The 15,903-nt window shown below is 48.6% G+C and overlaps 1 protein-coding gene across 1 annotated transcript in view; it reads right to left on the bottom strand.

Moving 5' to 3' along the window:
- CFAP65 (cilia and flagella associated protein 65) overlaps positions 1–4,611 on the bottom strand; it is a 32,196-nt gene extending 27,585 nt beyond the window's left edge. The window contains exons 1-2 of the mRNA XM_087424808.1: positions 4,438–4,611; positions 2,353–2,537 (exon numbers count right to left, since the gene is read on the bottom strand). Coding sequence (XP_087280934.1) covers positions 2,353–2,537; positions 4,438–4,596 — 344 coding nt within the window. The 5' untranslated portion in view covers positions 4,597–4,611. The remainder of the gene's footprint in view (positions 1–2,352; positions 2,538–4,437) is intronic.
- Between the last annotated feature and the right edge of the window lie 11,292 nt (positions 4,612–15,903).

Genomic DNA, 15,903 nt, shown 5'->3' with positions numbered 1-15,903 from the left:
GGCTTCTATAACCACTTCTGTTTAACAACAAGGAAAGATCAAGAAAGAAAAGGCATAAGGATTGGAAAGGAAGAAAGAAAAATGCCATTTCCGTATAAAATATGAATGTGTACATGGAAAAGAAGATTGACAAACAAATGATTAGAATTAATGAGAGAATGTATCAAGGTTGCTGGACACAATAAGGTTATGCACAAGACATCCACATAAAAAATGACTTCCTGGGGGCCGGCCCAGTGGCGCAAGCGGTTAAGTGCACGCACTCCGCTTCGGCGGCCCGGGGTTGGCAGGTTCGGATCCTGGCGCACACCAATGCACCACTTGTCACGCCATGCTGTAGTGGCGTCCCATATAAAGTAGAGGAAGATGAGCACAAATGTTAGCTCAGGGCCAATCTTCCTCGCAGAAAAAAAAAAAAGAGGAGGATCGGCATCAGATTTTAGCTCAGGGGTGATCTTCCTCACACACAAAAAAATGACTTTCTAAAAAAATAGGAACATGCAGAAAATGAAACAACTTTAAGAGATACCATATATAACATCATCAAAAATATAAATACTTGGGAATAAAGCTAACTAAAGATATGTAAGACACCTCTGGAGAAAATTTTACACTTTATTGAGAGATATGGAAGAACACCTAAATAAATATCAAGATACACCAGTCTCCTGAATTGAAAGACTCAATTTTTAATAATGTCAATTCTCCCCAAATTCAATTAAATCCCAATCAAAATCTCAAAAAGTTTTTTATGTGTAAGCTGATTTGAAGATTTATATGAAAGTTCAAAGGGCCGAGAATAGCCAAGACAATCGAATAAGAACGAAGTTGGAGGACTTACACTACCATGTATCAAGCTTCACTATAAGCTCTAATAGTTAGTTCAGAATGATACTGACTCAGGGAGAGAGTGGTAGAGCAAGGAGACAAAATAGAGAGCTCAGAAATGGCCCCACACATATACAGACACTCGCCATACATCAGCGGTGGGGGAGATCACCACGGACAGTATGAACTTTTCAATAGATGGTGTTGGGACAATCGGACATTTGGTTGAGGAAAAAATGTCATTGGATCCCTACTTCAAACCATTCACAAAATTCAGTTCCATATAAATAAAAGACAAATATGAAAGGCAAAATTATAAAGGTTTTAGAAGATACTGTGGGAGAATATCATGACCCAGGGAGGGGTAGAGAAGGACTTCTTAAGCAAGACAAAAAATTATCAACCATAAAATAAAAAGATCAATACATTTGATTCCTTTGAAATGAAGAACTTTTCTTCAAAAGACATCAAGAGAGGAAAGGATAAGCCACAAGGTGGGAGAAGATATTTACAACACATAACTGACAAAGGATTGGTACCCAGGATAAGAACTTCTACAAAAAAAAAAAAAAAAAAAAAAAAACATGATCTAGTAGAAAAATGAGGACAGACTTAAGCAGGAATTTCACAAACATTAACACATTCACATTCACATTCAATAACATACAAAAAGACACCCAACTGTATCAGTAATCAGGGAAATGCAAATTAAAACCACAACAAATTATCATTTTGGCAAAAATTTTAAATCGTGACAATAACAATTGTTGGTAAAGATGTGGAGGAATGAGAACGCATATGTGGCTGGTGGGAATATAAACGGATACAGGTACTTTGGAAAATAGGTACTTTAGCTACGCAAAGCAAATACGTACATGTTCTAAGTCACAGCAATTCTCCTCCTATGTATCTACCCTGGAAACACGCTTGTACTTGTGCAAGGGGAGATGCATACATGATTGTTGATAACAGTCCCAAACTGGCAACAACCCAAACGTCCCTCAACAGAGGAATGAATGAACACATTATAATATAAGCATATGTTGGAATATTATACTGCAATTAAAAAGGATGAACTATAGCTGCACATGGATGAGTCTTCAAACATAATTGAGCAAAATAAAAGAATGACAAAAGTATACCATATTATTCCACTTATCTAAAGTTCGTAAGAAGGTAAAATTAAATTATATCATTTAGGGACGCAAATATAGGTGGTTAATCTATTTGAGAAAAGCAAGGACATCATTATCATGATAGTGAGGATGGTGGGTACCTTTATGGGAAGGGAAGGTGTTCCAATAGGGGCGGGGCATGTAATGGGAGAAGGTGGGCTTCAGACACTGTTATTATTCCATTATTCAACCTGGTCGCATGGTTCCACTTTCAATAATTATCCAAACCGTACATGTCTTGTACACTCTTCTGATTTTACATAACATTTTAAAAGTTTGTTTTTTTTAAGTGCCTGCTTTGGGGGCTTGAGGGCTCGGGCGCTGGGTCTCTGACCCCGCCCACTGGTACCTGTACTTCATCTTCTGGATTTTCCAGGAGAGATTTTTCAGAACGAGGTTCTTGGTGATCTCCTTCCCTAGCTCCCAGCCTTTCCACTGCAGCTCCTCAGCCACCTCAATGCCCCAGATGACTCTCTTCCTCACTTTGTCCTGCTTCTCTGGGAAGCATATCTGAGTGTCCATGGAGCTGGCAGGCTGTTCAGTTGGCAGCGAGAAGGGGGAGAAGAAAGGATGCATTAGTGAGGTCTGAGTCAAAGACCCAGAGAAGGGGCAAAGATCTCCCCACCTCCAGAAAGTAACGAATTACATCACCCCTTGCCCCTGGGGGATGGTCTGGAGAGAGAAGGTGAGGAGCAGGCAGGCCCTCGAGTTGGCTATTACCTCTTTCAAGGTCACTGGAATGGTTTTCCAATTAGATTCCCTGCGACCCTGCCCCTGAAGCCTTCCCTGGGCCACCCCATCTGGCCATTCCAACCGGCACACTTAGCAGTCTTAGTCTGCCTGTTCTGTTCCTCAGCGCACCCTCAGGGACCGCTCCCCTCGGGTGCTGCCTCCTCCTCCTTTTTCTCCCTGTCCTGGCCCTTCACTACAGCAGCCTCTCCTAGCTGGAGCGCTCTATCCCAGGCACTTTTCCAGACGACACAGACACGCCACCATTCCCTCTCCCATCCCTCATCTGGCTGGTGGAGCAGAGCAGGGAGTCGATTTGCCTGCAACCAACTCCACCCCAGGCCCTGACTTTGGGGCCCCTCCAGGCACTGCTCCTGAGGATGCTAGAGGTGCAGTGTGCCAGTGCGTCCCGTCTATAATGGAACATCCTTTTGTGGGCTGATCCCTAACCCCTCTCTATTTGACGAGGGGCACGGGAACCCCTAGGACGGCAAGGTGAACACAGGAGAGTGAACCAGGTACCTCTTCCTACCACAGTCATTGCTATGAATGCTCAACTCACTGCCATCTTATTTTATCTTTGACCAAGTATCACCTTTATACAGTTACATAACATAAGGACGTATTCATCCGTTCAACAAATATTTGTTGACTACCTATTATACACCAGATACTGTGCTAGGTGCCAGGACTATAATGGTGAACAAGACTGACAAATCCCTTCCTTCTTGGAGCTCACACTCTCAGTTTCAATATTTACAGTGTCAGATGGCCAATACAGTATTTTATTTGCCTATGGAGAAAGGGCAACGTGGGGGAGCGAGGGTAATTTATTATAAACACCAGTTGGTGCATCAGTCAGGTCCAACCAGAAAAACAGAAGCCACTCTGGGTGTTCAAAACAAGGAATTTAATGCACAACCAGGGGAGAGTGAAGTAACCCCGAAGTTAGCAACATCAAGAAGGTGCTACCACATCTAGGTTAGGGGACAGGATGGGGTTCTCAGAGCCCAGAGGCCTGTCTGGTGGGGACTGGATTCACAGGGAGACGCAGCTGCTGATGGAGACACTGTCAAAAGCCGAGAGGGAGAAAGAGAAATACCCAGGCTTCTCCATTCCTCCCACTTTTCAATCTCCAGCCCGCTCACAGCAAAGCAGGGCAGGGCAGTGTGTGAATCTGAGAGCAAACAAGCCCAAAATGGCACAGATGGAGGGGTGAGATGACCCCTGGTCCCCAGGGCAGCAAATGCACCCACCAGCACACCCAAGGAGACACAAGAATCCACACACAACATAGACACACGCCGCACGAAACACAAAGTCGTATCCCGTAGTCACACCTCCAGTCACCGCCCCCACTCCCCACCCCTGCGCTGTCACATACAGAGAACCCCCAGAGCTGCAAAAAGTAAGCAACATCCATGCATTGGTCCAGCACAAAGTCCTAGTGGTCAAGACCAGAAGAGCTTTCTGTGGGAAGAGAGAACTCCTGGATACTCAATCACTACCCTTGAGTTCTCCTCCTCATTACGGCCACTGTCACTGCTATCACTGCTCCAGTCAGCCTGGTGCTCAATCTATGCAGGGTCTCGTGCTGGGGTGTAGACAGGAGACTCAGGTCCTCTCAGATTCCCACCCCCCTGCCCTGCCACCCCTCCCCCTAGCCCTGCTGCGCCCTGCTCCACGGCCCTGGACGCCTCCTTACACGGGCACTGATGCTACTGCTGCTGCAGGCACTCATGGCCGCGCTGCTGCCAGCGATGGTGGGAATGGCCATCGTGCTGGCACTTAGGCATGATCCGGAGTTCATGGTGGAGTCCCCGCTGTCCCTAATCCTCTTGAGGGGGGCTGCCTGGGTGAGCATCTGGCACCTGGAACACAAATCCAAGGGTAGTACTCTGGCTAGCCAGGAGTTCCTGCCACTTTGGAGCTGGGAAGAGACCAGAGGCGAGACAAGAAAGACTTGAAAAAGAGAGGCCGATGGAGAAGACTCTCCCTGGCCATCATTATCACGGAGGAGCGCCTGCCTTGGAGCTCTGGCAACAGGTGTGAGGTGGCCCCATGAGGAACAAGCCTGAATACGAGATCCACGGCTTTGCCTGGGAGCCTAGAGACTCTCCATTCAGGAAAGGCACTTAGAAGAGGGACTTGGGGACGAGGCCCATGCAGCCATGCCCTCTTTGGCCACACTCGGCATTTCTCAGCAGGCCCCCAGTGAGTGTTACTAAAGCATATTACCTCTATCTGGCTTTTACTCTCTACTTGTTTCTTCTGACCGTGTTGTGCCTCCTATGAGAAGACGAATAAGGGGCAAAGAAGAGGCAAATGAGACCGGAGGGTTTTCAGTCTTCTGGGTTTCCTCTAATGGTACGCAACCTGTAGTCCAGGTTTAAAGGAAACAGTCACTGAAATAATGACTCAGTCCAAGGATAAATGAATCGACCCCTAAAGCAGAGGGATCTGTGGATGGACTGCAGCTGCAAATTATATGCAAATATATGCAAATATTATAGGCAAATTATATGCAAAATGTCACGTGTATGGACATGTGCTCTTTTCCAGGGAGAGCATCCACAGCTTTCACCAAGTGCTCAGAAGGGTGCCTGGCCCTGCTCTAGGGGACACACAAATGTCCCAAACTGGCTCTGGCTCCATCTCGTCAAATCCTCTCTTCCTTTAGCAGACTTCCTTCGGCACACACACTTAGGTGTAGCTACCATACTATATTGCACAGTGTCAATCTATTTTTTGAACATACGTTTATTTTTCAGACTAGTCGGTACTCTTCCCCACCTCTTCAAATAAGAATCTCGAAAATAAATAACGACTTCTACTGACATTTACCAAGAACTTACGATGGGCCAGGCGGTGTTGTAAGGCCTTCACATGTATTTTAATCCTTACAACGGTTTATGATTAGATGTGAATTGCCTTTTATTTGGCCTAAAATTATCCCTTTTCAAGTTTGAAGGTTAGCGCCTTAGTATAACATATTATGCTTTAGTAAACAATTTTATGGTCACTCTTTAGAAATTTACACACTTCCATCAGACATTCTCCCATCCCCTCCTCACCACCCATCCAGAGCAAAGATTCTGTTATTCAGTTTTTCTTAATTGGCAACATCTCCAGAGTTTCTGGAGGGGCTTATCTTAGAGTCACTCACTCACTCACTCATTCATTCATTCATTCACAAAGCATTTACTGAGGGCCTGTTAGGCACCAGACAAGACCCCTACCTTCAACTGTGAAGTGTACATTCAGGTGGAATGAAAGAAATGCGAGTTGGGGAGACAGGGAGGAGGGTCCCGTTACTTGTCTGCTACTGGATGGCTCTTTAGGCCTGCCTGTGACCTCAGGGCTTCTACAGACAGCCCCTGCTTCAGGGCTCTGAAAAAGTCTCCAATCAACCCATGAAACATCCCAAGAGTGCATAGAAGAGATGAGAGACGATGGGGTAGACAGCTGGTGCAGACTTAGGGCTGAGGGCTAGGGGGAATGAACACTGAGCCCGGAGCGAGGAAAGCTGGCTTCCAGCATCAACTCAGATTCGTTTGAGATGGGCAAGTTTCTCCAGATCACTGAGCCTCAGTCCCCTCGCTTATGAAATGAGAGTTATCCTGCCTATTTCACAAAGCTGATGTGAAGCTCGAATGAAACAGGAAACTTGAAAAAGCCGTGGACAAACCTACGTTACCATAATTACCAATCATAACCCCCACACTAGCCTGCACCACTCTTCCAAAAGACTCACATATCTGCAATTATTGTGAAGACACTGGGCAGGGAGCAGGTCTTTTTTAATCCAATTTTCTAATCTCAAGGACTTGAAAAAATATTTCATCGGCTTCCTTTATTTGTCTAATTTCCAACCTAAAAATTTCTAAGATGACTTGTGGAAAAAGTGGCGGGTCGTTGTGGAGAGTCAAAGAAGGAGGAAACAGGTAAAATGAAGAGAAAACATATACTTAGAGCTGTTCCTCCTTTCTCTTAGGAATCCCCAGTCTGATTGATCTCGCCCAAGTCTCAGTCCCACGGGGCTCTCCGAAGGACATGGAGGGGACCCCGGCCACCTCCCGAGGAGGTGGTCTCCCGGGACAGATACCTTCTCTGGCCACTCGCGCCGCTCCCTGTGTGCCTGGGATCAACGCTCACACCACCGCCATGTTGTCGTCTCCATAGATACAGGACGCGCAGGACCGGCGTCTCCTGGTATCCCAGGGCAACGACGGCAGCCCGAATGAGTCACGGTTCAGAGAAGGCGAAAGCGCCGCCCAACTTTAATCCCCACCTTCATTTTTGATTTTCTAACTTCACCTGCAAGCAGTAACTGAGCTTCTACCAGTCTCAACATGGTATGTCTAGTCCCCCAGTTATCGAGACGTCCCGTCAATCAAGACTTTAGTTGACGACCAAATTCATAAGAGGCTTCTCGATGGATTCGGCGCCTGAGTGGGAGTCGGTCCTGTTCTTTTCCGACATGCGACATGCGTTGGTGACATAGGGTCAGAATCTCAACCGGAACTTCATTTTTGTGACTGCAATTGTTAACTTAAAAGCAGCCCGTAGTTATTTCTTATTTGCATATTGCTTTGCAAATGGATTCCTTTTTCTGATGGAAGAGAATGTATCCTTGGCTTTTTCTCCCGGCATTTGCTCCTGCCCAGCACAAAGCTAACTCTTTAGGGACCTGAAGGCTAAAGTATGAAGAAGGCATTGCTCTACATAATGAAGATTTTTGGAAGTCCATTTGTTCGTTTGCCGGTGTGTGTTTGTTGGGGGGAAGGGTCTCGTTTGGTGAAGACTCCTTGGGTGAGTGAAGCTGAAAGTTTCAAAGTTCATTCATGGACAAGAAAAGATGTTTCACTACCCAGGACAGTGGTGGGGGGCAGGTGTTAGGGGTGAGACCTTAGTGAGTCTAGGGGTAAACCCAGAAAATAAATTCTCTTTTTGGGAAAGTTGAGTTTACTTGTGAAAGGTGAAAGATGGCCTTTGGTGACAAGGTGGCCTGAGTTGGCCTGGGGGGGGTCACATGGCCAGAGGCTGGCTGGACTGGAGGGAAGGGGCAGGCCAGGGGGCCAATTAAGTCATGCCAGCATGATTAGGTCTGGAGTTTTCTTGGGACTGAGGAATGTGGTACTCAGTGAGCTTTTCACTGGTTTTAAAATCATTCTCAGAATCTGAAACCTGCACTTTGGACATGACGACTTTTATGCTGTTTGTAGTTTCTATAATGATTTTCTGTTTGTTTTCCCCTAAACTCTTTTTGAAATGATCAGCCTGACTCAGCTGGACCTAAGGGACCTGTTTATCTATTCTTAGTCTAAAAAGAAATAGAGAGCAGTGGGCGCAAGTCTTGGCGGTGGCCTCAGGAATCCTGGCAAGAAAACCCCAAGGAGGAGGAAGAGCTCACGCTAGAAGCTGCACATCCTTGCACCTCTTCCCTAAGAGAGTGTCTCTCCAGAGATCTGGCCTTCCCAAACCTTGGTAGATTCTGGGCTTGGGACTATGAAGAGATTCTCAGTAGGGGCCCTGCAGTTTCTGCTTCTTTGAGGTTTTGGCCCCCTCCCAGGAGCTCTGCTGGTGAGTGACCTTGACTCATATGGACTCCCAGGGAGAGGCCTGAGCTGGACTTTGGCCCAGGAGGCAAACAGCATAGAAAGGGGCGTGGCAAGGGGTTGAGCCCGAGGATGGGAGAGGAAGCCAGGTTTGCTTCAGAAGTCCCCCTTTTCAGGAGCCCAGAACCCCGTGGAAGATAATGGGTGCTGGCTCCTGGTGACCATATCCTCCATGGATCCAAGACAGATGATGGACGTGGGTGCTGTTTGGTCCAAGGCTGCGAACAAGGGTGAGTGATGATTCAGGAAATTGATGAGGACCAGCATGTGGGAGGAAAGGAGGAAGGAGGATAGGATAGGACACAGACTCCAGTCCTCCTGGCTGGAAGCTGGAGATGGGGTTAATAAAGATAAAGCACACCCGTGACCTGGGCTGCAGCACACACACAAATATCTTTTCTAAGCTTTTTTCCCATACTCCCTTGCTTCCCTGTGGAATAGAGAAGACTCTGGGGGAAATCAAGCAGATCTGAGATTAATCCTGACTCTGCAACTTACTGGCTGTGTGACCCTAGGCAAGGCACATGACCTCTCTGAGCCTCCGTTTCCTCATCTGTTATCTGGGGATAAGTATCAAAAGGCTGATGTAGGGATTGAGTGACCAGGCATGTGTAAAGTACTTAACACATGGTAGACAATCAGCAAAGTTAGATACACACACACACACACATGCACACACACAGGAATGTCACTCACTAAATGGAAGATCCCTATAAATAAGCCACTAGGCCTTCTGTGCCCCCTCCTTTCCTACCACCTCCTAGCCTCTCTGCTGCACACTAAAGAGGCAGGAAATTTTTCTCCTCTCCAGATCCTCCTCTTGTTTCTCCAAGAAGGAGGCTGCCTTGCTGGCCTGGGGTGGAGAAAGACAAAAGGAAATGCCAGGGTGATCTGCTGTCCAGACGGCAAGTCAACCCAGCTCCAGCACCTGCAAAGCCCTCTCCACCTTCCCTCCCCTGTGACTCTGACTCCATTTGGAATGTTGGTTCTGAAATCGGGTCTGCATCCAAGATGTACTTAATTTAGGGGAGGGAGACGAGGAGGTGCGTCCTCCCGCAGAAGCTCCTGACCTCTGAAGTTAGTGGAGTAAGTCTTCTAAGCCCAACCTGAGGGGTGGAGAGTGAGGGAAGACTGCAGCCCAGAGGGCAACTGGGCTGGTTCAGGGCCGGATCTGGGAGCAGGCATGGAGCACTCTCTGCATTAGAGTGCCGTGTTCCCCTCTAGCAGCTGGGGGGTGGAAGGGAGTGCATTAAGAGATTGATGGCACCTCCAACCTGAAAGCTGCCAGGGCACAAAACTGGCAGGGGTTTGAGGGTAGACTGCCATATGTCAAGAGAATTCAAAGGAAAGTGTTCCATTCTGCGTGGGACCCCCATCGGGTTTTCTAACTCTCCTGTGCCAACCCAAACCCCCTAGATAACTTTCTTCCTCTATTCATCATCCCCACCAAAGGGTAGATAGACACACAGGCCAAAAGTAGGGAGATGGAGGGAAGAGGACAAGAAGTTTGATCCCAGAAGATTTGAGTTCAAGTCCTGATACTAGCATTTAATAGCTGTTAAGAGCAGTTTCAGGTAAATTGTTAAACATTCCAGAACATCACTTTCCTCATCTGTAAAATGGGGACAAAAGGGTAGTATTCAAAATACTTAAGAATTGGTAAAGTGTGGAGAATGACCTATGAAAATGGACTTTAGCTGGCCTGGGAGTCAGAGTAGGGTCCTGGGAGCCCACTCTGTGCCAGGCCTTAACCCTTTAGCTGTTGGGTCATAGGGAAGCCTGGGGGTGCAGGGAGGAGACTGGGAGAGCAGCCACAGCAGTGGAGGACTCAGTCAGTGACTATTTACCAACTGGCACTAAAGTATCTCTAGATTTCAACTGGCACTAAAGTATCTCTAGATTTCAACAATCAGTATCACTATACTGAACAGTATTAGTTGCAAGTCAGAGCTGAGGACAAATCCCTGTCTCAGCTACTGTATATACGGTTATTTATTTCAATCCAAAACTTGAAGTCTCTCCCCATCTAATTCCTCCTCACTGGTGGAGGATCTGTCACCACGTGTACCTGCTCTTTCCTTCTACTCTGAGCAGTGCTCCTTCTGTGTTAGCTCTCCCTGTTGTCTTCCCCTACACCATCTCCTGCAGGCTCTCCGGCTCCGCGCCTCTCTGACCAGCACCATGGACAGCTCCAGCTGACCGGCCCATCCTAGGCCATCCCCTTCCTCCTGCCTTCTATGTCCTCTTCCCTCACCCACCCCAGCACAGAAACCTTTAGGTATGAACTGAATGAGGGACATCCCCGAGAAGACAGGGGAGTGGAGTGGTTAAGAACAAGCTCTAGAGTAAAACAGACTGGATTTGAATCCCAACCCCACCAGCTCTCAGCTGTATGATCTTGTTCCCTTCACTTCTATAAAACCCAGTTTCCTCATCTGCAGACAGGGAACACTTTGACAGCTACCTCAAGGGTTGTGAGGTTAAGTGAGATAAAAGATTTAAAGAACTTAGCGCAGTACCTGGCTCATTATATGTTCTGAATAAATGAAGAACACCATTATTCGGTGACTTTCCATCCTATCTAATTCCTCAAACTCTTTTCCAATCCACTTCTGACCAACCCAATTATGACCATTTTCAATCCATTTTCCTCTCTCAAGTAAAGATGTCATAACATGACCACTGGCTCAGTGCATTTGGCCTCTTTTGGGTGTGGAAATTGGCTTGGACTTCATGTACGGTAACGGAGCCCACCTTTGACTGGTCTGCGAGATTCTTTCTTTTAGATTTTTTTTTTGCATTTTTTAAATATTGAGTTAATTTTAGATGTACAGAAGAGTCATAAAAATAGTACAGGGAGTTCTCATAAACCCTTTACCCAGCTGCCCCTTAGTTTAACATGTACAAAATTTATCTATATTTCACAAGTCTGTCCACTAATGTCCTTTTTCTGTTTCAGTATCCAATCCAGGATCCCACCTGGGGTATTTCCTGAGTCTTTCTTTGTCTTTCATGACCTCGACTCTTTTGAAGAGTCCTGTCAATTATTTTGTAAAATATTCCTCAGTCTGGGTTTGTTTCTTATGATTAGAGTAAGGTGTGCATCATTAGGAAGCATAACACAGAGGTGACATGCCCTTCTTGGTGCATCATATCAGGGGGTGCATGGTGTCAATGTGTTTTATTGGTGACATTAACTTTGATTACTTGGCTAATGTGGTGTCTGCCAGGATTCTCCACTGTAAACTTGCTATTTTTACCTCTATGTTAGATTTTGATCATGCCCATCTTTTGCCTCTCTAGGATTAAGAGTTCAAAACCAAGAAACCTGTCCTCTCAGTAACTTTTCCACCCCTACACTCCCAACCACTCCCCCAAGTCACACCCATTCCCTATTATCTGCCTGGTCACTTTCCTCTGAGTTTCCCTGAATTGGACATTTGGAGGTGTGTGCAGAAGCCAGTTGCAGATGTATCTGAAGTTTGTGAAGGCAACAGGGTGCTTCCGGTTCATTTTCATGGACCTTCTTGTTGAGGTCCTACAAGTGTCTGCTGGCAGGAGCACTCTGAGAGAAGGTGGCCAGCGACTGTCCACAGGAATGTCCAACCCTTTCTTAGGTCTGGCTTCCACCTTTGAGCACTTTCTTCAACATCTAACATTTGGGTTTTTCAAAATCTCTAATAACATTCCTTCCACTTGGCCATGTATAGCTGCCTGCTACCCATTAGCCCAGATCCATGAGCTCTCTTCTTTCCAGAAGGCTCTTCACTCCTCTCAGAGTTCACTATCATCAGAGATCCTGCCACCAGAGCAGATACATAACATTCTTTCAATCAACTGAGTGTGAAGAGATGTGCTTATCCAACTCTCCCCCTTTGTCTCCATCTGTATCTGCCCGGAGTTTATTCCAGGTCAGCTCGTCTTCTCATGCTGCTCCTTAGAAGATGAAGAGGCATCATGCCTCCTCCAGCCTCGTGCAGGCCCCATTTTTAAGAGCTTTTGTGTAAAAGTGTGTTAAAGGCCTCTGGAAAGCCTCAGAAGATGCCTTCATCGGTTCCCATTCCCTCTTTGACCTTTGTTCTGGTTACTATTGCCATGTAAGAAATTACTCCAAAACTTCAAGATTCCAGACAACCATTTTATCTTGCTTATGATTTTGTGTATCAGGAATTCCGGAATAGCTTGGTCAAGCAGTTCTCTGTTGGAGTCACTCATGCATTGCATTCAGATGTTGGCCTGGGCTGCAGCCATCTGAAGGCTCCATTGGGATGGACGTCCAAGATGGCACACTCACATGGCTGACAGTTGATGCTGGCTGTTGACTGGAAGCTCACCTAGGCCATGGATGGGAACACCTATCTATAGCCTCTCCAGCTTGGCAATCTCAGGGTAGAACCAGGCAGAAGCTACACGGCCTTTTCTGACCTAGTCTCAGGCCAGATTCAAAGGGAGAGGAGTGTCAACTAATTTGTGGACATATTTTAACCATTGTCACTCCCACCAAAATGCGATCCTCTACAGCATCTAGAACATTATTCCTCCAGGGCCACCTTCCCTGACAGGTTCTTAGCCACCCTCAGCCCCATCAGATCTTTTAGGTTGAGGCTAGGACTGCCTTCCTCCCATTCTTCTGGGATGGTGACTCATGAGTTCCCTCAGTTACCTCCCACAGTTTGCTGCTGCAGGGGACTTGGGTTCTAGTCTGGACTCTGCCACTGTGTGACCTGGGGAAAGTGACTGCACCTCTCTGGGCCTCAGTTTCTTCCCTGCAAAGTAGGAATTAGGAACAACCTCACTTCAAAGGCTACTACGATTTAAAAAGATAATGTAAATAGCACAATTGGTGCTCCTAAGTGTGGAAGAAATAGCTGTGGGCAAGTCATTTTCCCTCTTGGAGCTTTGGTTTATTTATCTCTGAGATGAGGATCATTCCCTTATCCTGTTTCCCCATGTGGATCAGAGGGGGTCTTAAACAGACTGCAGCCGGTGCCAGTCCAGAGGTTGAGGCTTCCCGATCCCAACCTGGACGGGAAGTCCCCTTCCTCTATGCCTTATCTTGGGAGAACGCAACGTGGACGTGCGTGCCGTGCGGTGCGAGCTGGCCTGGGTGTGGCTTGGGGCAGCACTGAGCGCAAGGTGGGGCCGCTATCTGCTCGACAGGGCCTTATCAGATCCGGGCTGGCCACAGCTTGGCCCAGTGGAACAAAGAGGCTTTGAGAACCAGGCTGGGGTGTGGGACGTGGGGCTGAGCCCCAGGAGGCGCATTCCACCCAGGGGGCAGAGGGCACGGGCTGAGGGAGCTGCCACCGTCAACCCCTGCCAGGGTGGTTTCCCGTGGCGGAGGCACACTTCGAGATGGGGAGCAGGGCCTGTGCTCTCCCCCAGGGCCTCCATTCCTGGAGTCCGGCTTCCTGGGGGTGTTTCCTGCCCCTGCGTGGGGCGCAGCCTTTCCTCTCCCCTACTCCCATTTTTCAGTCTCCTCTCCTGGCACCTTTAGCCCCAGCCACACTGGCTCCCAGTTCTAGAGCGTGCCCTGCACTCTTCCTCCGCGCTTCTGCTCCCAATGATCCATCCACCTACCCTTGCCTAAGTCACTCACACCCTGAAGGCCCAGCCCAAAGCCACTTCCAGGAAGTCCCTCTGTGCTTCCTCCCATGTGGCACTGTACAGAACTTCTCTCTGAATGTTCATCACCCGTGGAATCGGCTGAGCCTGGCAGAGGCCCAGGCCCATCAGGACCACTGTGTAAGGTAGTACAAGTTGTACACTGCACAAGGGCTCTAGGTTGGGGAGGCAAAGGAGAATGAAATCCAGACGTGCTGCATGTCCCAGCGTGCACCCTGAAGGAGGCGCTCTCCTAAATGGGCTTCCTGTCTCCTGAGCCAGGCCAGAAGTGTTGCCTTTTCTAGCTGGATCTCCTGAGGGGGCCTGTTTGCTACATTTTCTCAATGGAGGGGTGCCTATTTCTGGTTCCCACACTGGGGCTGCAGGTGCTAGCAGGGTTGGTGGTCTAAAGGGTTGTTGCATTTGGGTCAGCCCTTCCCAACACAGCATCAGTCACTGTCGGAAGCCATCCCGCAGGCAGCATCTTTTGGCGTGTGTTGGGGGAGAGAGAGGAGTACAGGCCCCATGGCTTCAGAAGAGCCATGCCTGGTGGTGATTGGGTCTTTCCAAACAGGAGAGAGGAGGCTGCAAGGATGGCTTGAGGATGGGGACCTGAGGAGAGGCCTTGGCACAAACAAGTAGGGGAGCCAGGGTGCAGTGGCCCCTGTGTTGAGGGTAGTCTGCCCAGGAAGCTCCAGAGGCCTCACAGCCAGGAGGTTCCCCCACTTTGTCTCCTGGACCCCGACACTCCAGGTCTCACTGTATCCATTTCTCCCCAAGGAGGGCTGAGGCACAGGTCTTGCAACTTGCCTGGGCTGGGCTATCAGGGGCTACTCTGAGTCCCCTCCCCATGCACTTCTGGGGACGGGTGGGCACCAAGAGAGCAGGAGCCTGGAGGGCCCCTTCAACCCAGGCAGACCAGCCTTGGGCAATGAGGAGAGATGATGCCTATATGGGAAAGCCCCGGACATCCCCTTACAGGTGCAGACACTAAGGCCAGAGAAGGACCAAGGTCAAGGGTGCTGGGCATGGGGGCTCTGGATCTCATGCTTAAAAGCCCATGGTTGACTTGGGCCCTTTCCTCATCCCCACTGCTCATCTGAACTGGCTTCCGGTCCTGGCCATTCTACTGCCTAAATGTCTACAATCTCTCACCTTCTTTCTAATCCCATGGCCACCTCTTCAGTCCAGGCCACCAACTTCTCTCCCCAGTAAACAGACTCCCTGCTTGGGCCACAGCTGCCTTCTCTCGTCTGTCCTCCACACTGCGGCTAGTGAGCCTTCTGAAACCATCTGGTTGTGAGCTTCCCTGACTTCAAACCCTCCAGGCGCTCTCCAAGCCTTCAAGATCAAGTCTAGATGCATGGAAGACAAGGATCTGTGTCATCAAACTCCTGCCCACCTTTCTACCTCAGCTTTGCCAAACCCATATGCGCCGAATAGCTTTGCAATGCTGACCTGATGGCGGCTCCTCCAAGCCCCCAAGCTCACTCAAGCCTCTAAGCCTTGGCATTTACTGTATCCGCAGCCTAGATCCCCTTCCTTGACTTACCTGCTGTGGAACTTCCTCCTCGCCCTGCCTGCAGCATCCTCACCTCCAGGAAGTCTTCCTACTTCCCAGGTTCTTCCTGTCACTCTCGTAGCCCCTGTGAGGATGTCAGCCACAGCACACAGCACATGGTGGGGACATCCGTCTCCACGCCCCTCCATACCACCCAGGAGTTCACTGAAGTCAGGGACTACCTCTTTCCCCCACTCTGGCGCAGCGTCCGACACAACGGAGTCCAGTGAACGATGACTGAACAGGTGAATGAAGATCACAACTGTGCACACGGCAGCCTTGGGGGCTAAGCTTGTGCGTGAGAGGAGAGGCCAGCTTTGGGTAAGTAGCTGCCTGGGCCTGGGCACTGTCCTCGACCTTCCTCTGGGCGTTGGCATCGTATGGAGGA

This window comes from Ceratotherium simum, chromosome 37 (assembly GCF_057802395.1).
Source record: "Ceratotherium simum simum isolate JZ-2026a chromosome 37, ASM5780239v1, whole genome shotgun sequence".
In the NCBI taxonomy this organism is placed as follows: Eukaryota; Metazoa; Chordata; class Mammalia; order Perissodactyla; family Rhinocerotidae; genus Ceratotherium; species Ceratotherium simum.
The sequence above is the reverse complement of the archived record's forward strand: the minus strand, read 5'-3'. Positions and strand labels throughout refer to the sequence as shown.